The sequence below is a fragment of the Propithecus coquereli genome, unplaced genomic scaffold, assembly GCF_000956105.1.
Source record: "Propithecus coquereli isolate 6110/MARCELLA unplaced genomic scaffold, Pcoq_1.0 Scaffold29, whole genome shotgun sequence".
NCBI classification, from domain to species: Eukaryota; Metazoa; Chordata; class Mammalia; order Primates; family Indriidae; genus Propithecus; species Propithecus coquereli.
Window position 1 is genome coordinate 71122 of NW_012148507.1, and position 1467 is coordinate 72588.

General features: G+C 34.2%; 1 protein-coding gene across 1 annotated transcript in view; it reads right to left on the bottom strand.

The window, feature by feature from the left end:
- The window catches only part of TINAG (tubulointerstitial nephritis antigen), a gene marked incomplete at its 3' end in the record, with an annotated part of 64542 nt that overhangs the window by 4747 nt on the left and 58328 nt on the right, over positions 1 to 1467 (bottom strand). The window contains exon 6 of the mRNA XM_012648542.1: positions 562 to 607. Coding sequence (XP_012503996.1) covers positions 562 to 607 — 46 coding nt within the window. The remainder of the gene's footprint in view (positions 1 to 561; positions 608 to 1467) is intronic.

A 1467-nucleotide genomic window follows, 5' to 3' on the forward strand; every position in this document is an offset into this window, starting at 1 on the left:
TAAATATGATTGAATGAATAAAGTGAACTTCATTGCAAATTAATCACTTGATATTTCATATTTAACTCTATGTTCCTTCATGATCACTTTAGAAAGACAGCAGACTTTTATCAAATGTGTCATTAATATTTTAGAGTTCAATTTATGAATGAGTCTATGTTCTGAAAATAAAATGGCAGTTAATGAAGTTATTAGATGAGCATATCTGCTATAATTGCTCTGATTTTAAAACTGTTGAGCCCTTATGAATACTTTTTAAATTGTTTTTTTGTTCATTTGTTTTTAGAGATGGGGTCTCACACTGTCTCCCAGACTGAAATGCAATGGCATGATTATAGCTTGCTGCAGCCTTGAACTCCGGGGCTCAAGCAATCCTTACACCTCAGGGTAGCTGAGTAGTAGCTAGGATTACAGGTGCGAGCTCCCACATCAGGCCTTGTAACCTTCTGAATACTCTCAAAGCAAAAGTTTTCTTTCTTTTATTAAACTCCTTTTACATTAGCTCAATGTAACATTTATTAAAGGAATGAATAAAACAAGGCCATATTCATACAAGCTTACCTTGAACTGGTCCATTTTGCATGATTTCTTTCATTATCTCAGTTTCCTGGTGGGAAAAATATTAATGAGCATTATCATTGTTATCAGAGCACAGTAAACCTATTGGTTGGTATACAATGTTAGGTGTTGTACAACCAATTAGGTGTTATATAATCCAAAGTCACCTCACCATTTGCAATTTACTCTTTAGCATGCTTTGAAATACTCATGTGAAATGCTGCATTAATGAAGTTGCTAAAGACAAGATGTACCTATTTTAATGATTTTTATCACTAAATAATAATTTTGGAATGGAGAGAAAAATGTAATAATGTTTTTATGGTAACAAAGAAAAAATAATCACGGTAAATTAAAATCATGTTTAATCAGTGTGGATTAATGTGACTTCTAATCTTTTCATTATAAGAACTATCCCAAATGACTGTTCAGTGATGTTCCTCCGTAGCTTTAATACAGATATTTCTATGTTGCTTCCCAATGTGTTTCAGCCCTCAGTAGGTAGGCAAGGCATTCATCAATTCATTCTTCTATGCACAATGTGCACAAAGTACATACCAGACACTAAATAGAACCAATTACTGATCTTGCAGCTATCCTCAAGGTATTTAGGTTTTGATGGAATAGACAGACAACAACACAACTAATGTCGTTATTATATAATAAGATCTATTATAGAGACAAGCACAAAGTGCCATGTATACAAACAAAGAAAGGGAAATTAATCCTGCCTAGGAATCAAGGAAAATTTCACAGAGAAGGTGAAGTTTTGACCTGGGCCTTGACATTCATGTGACATTTTACCAGATGGAAAGGTGGAAGGACCACTGGGGACAGAGGAATTATCACCTAGCTAAATAGAGAAGCATAGAAGAGCATGGTGTATCTGGGGAACAGAGAGTAGTCTTA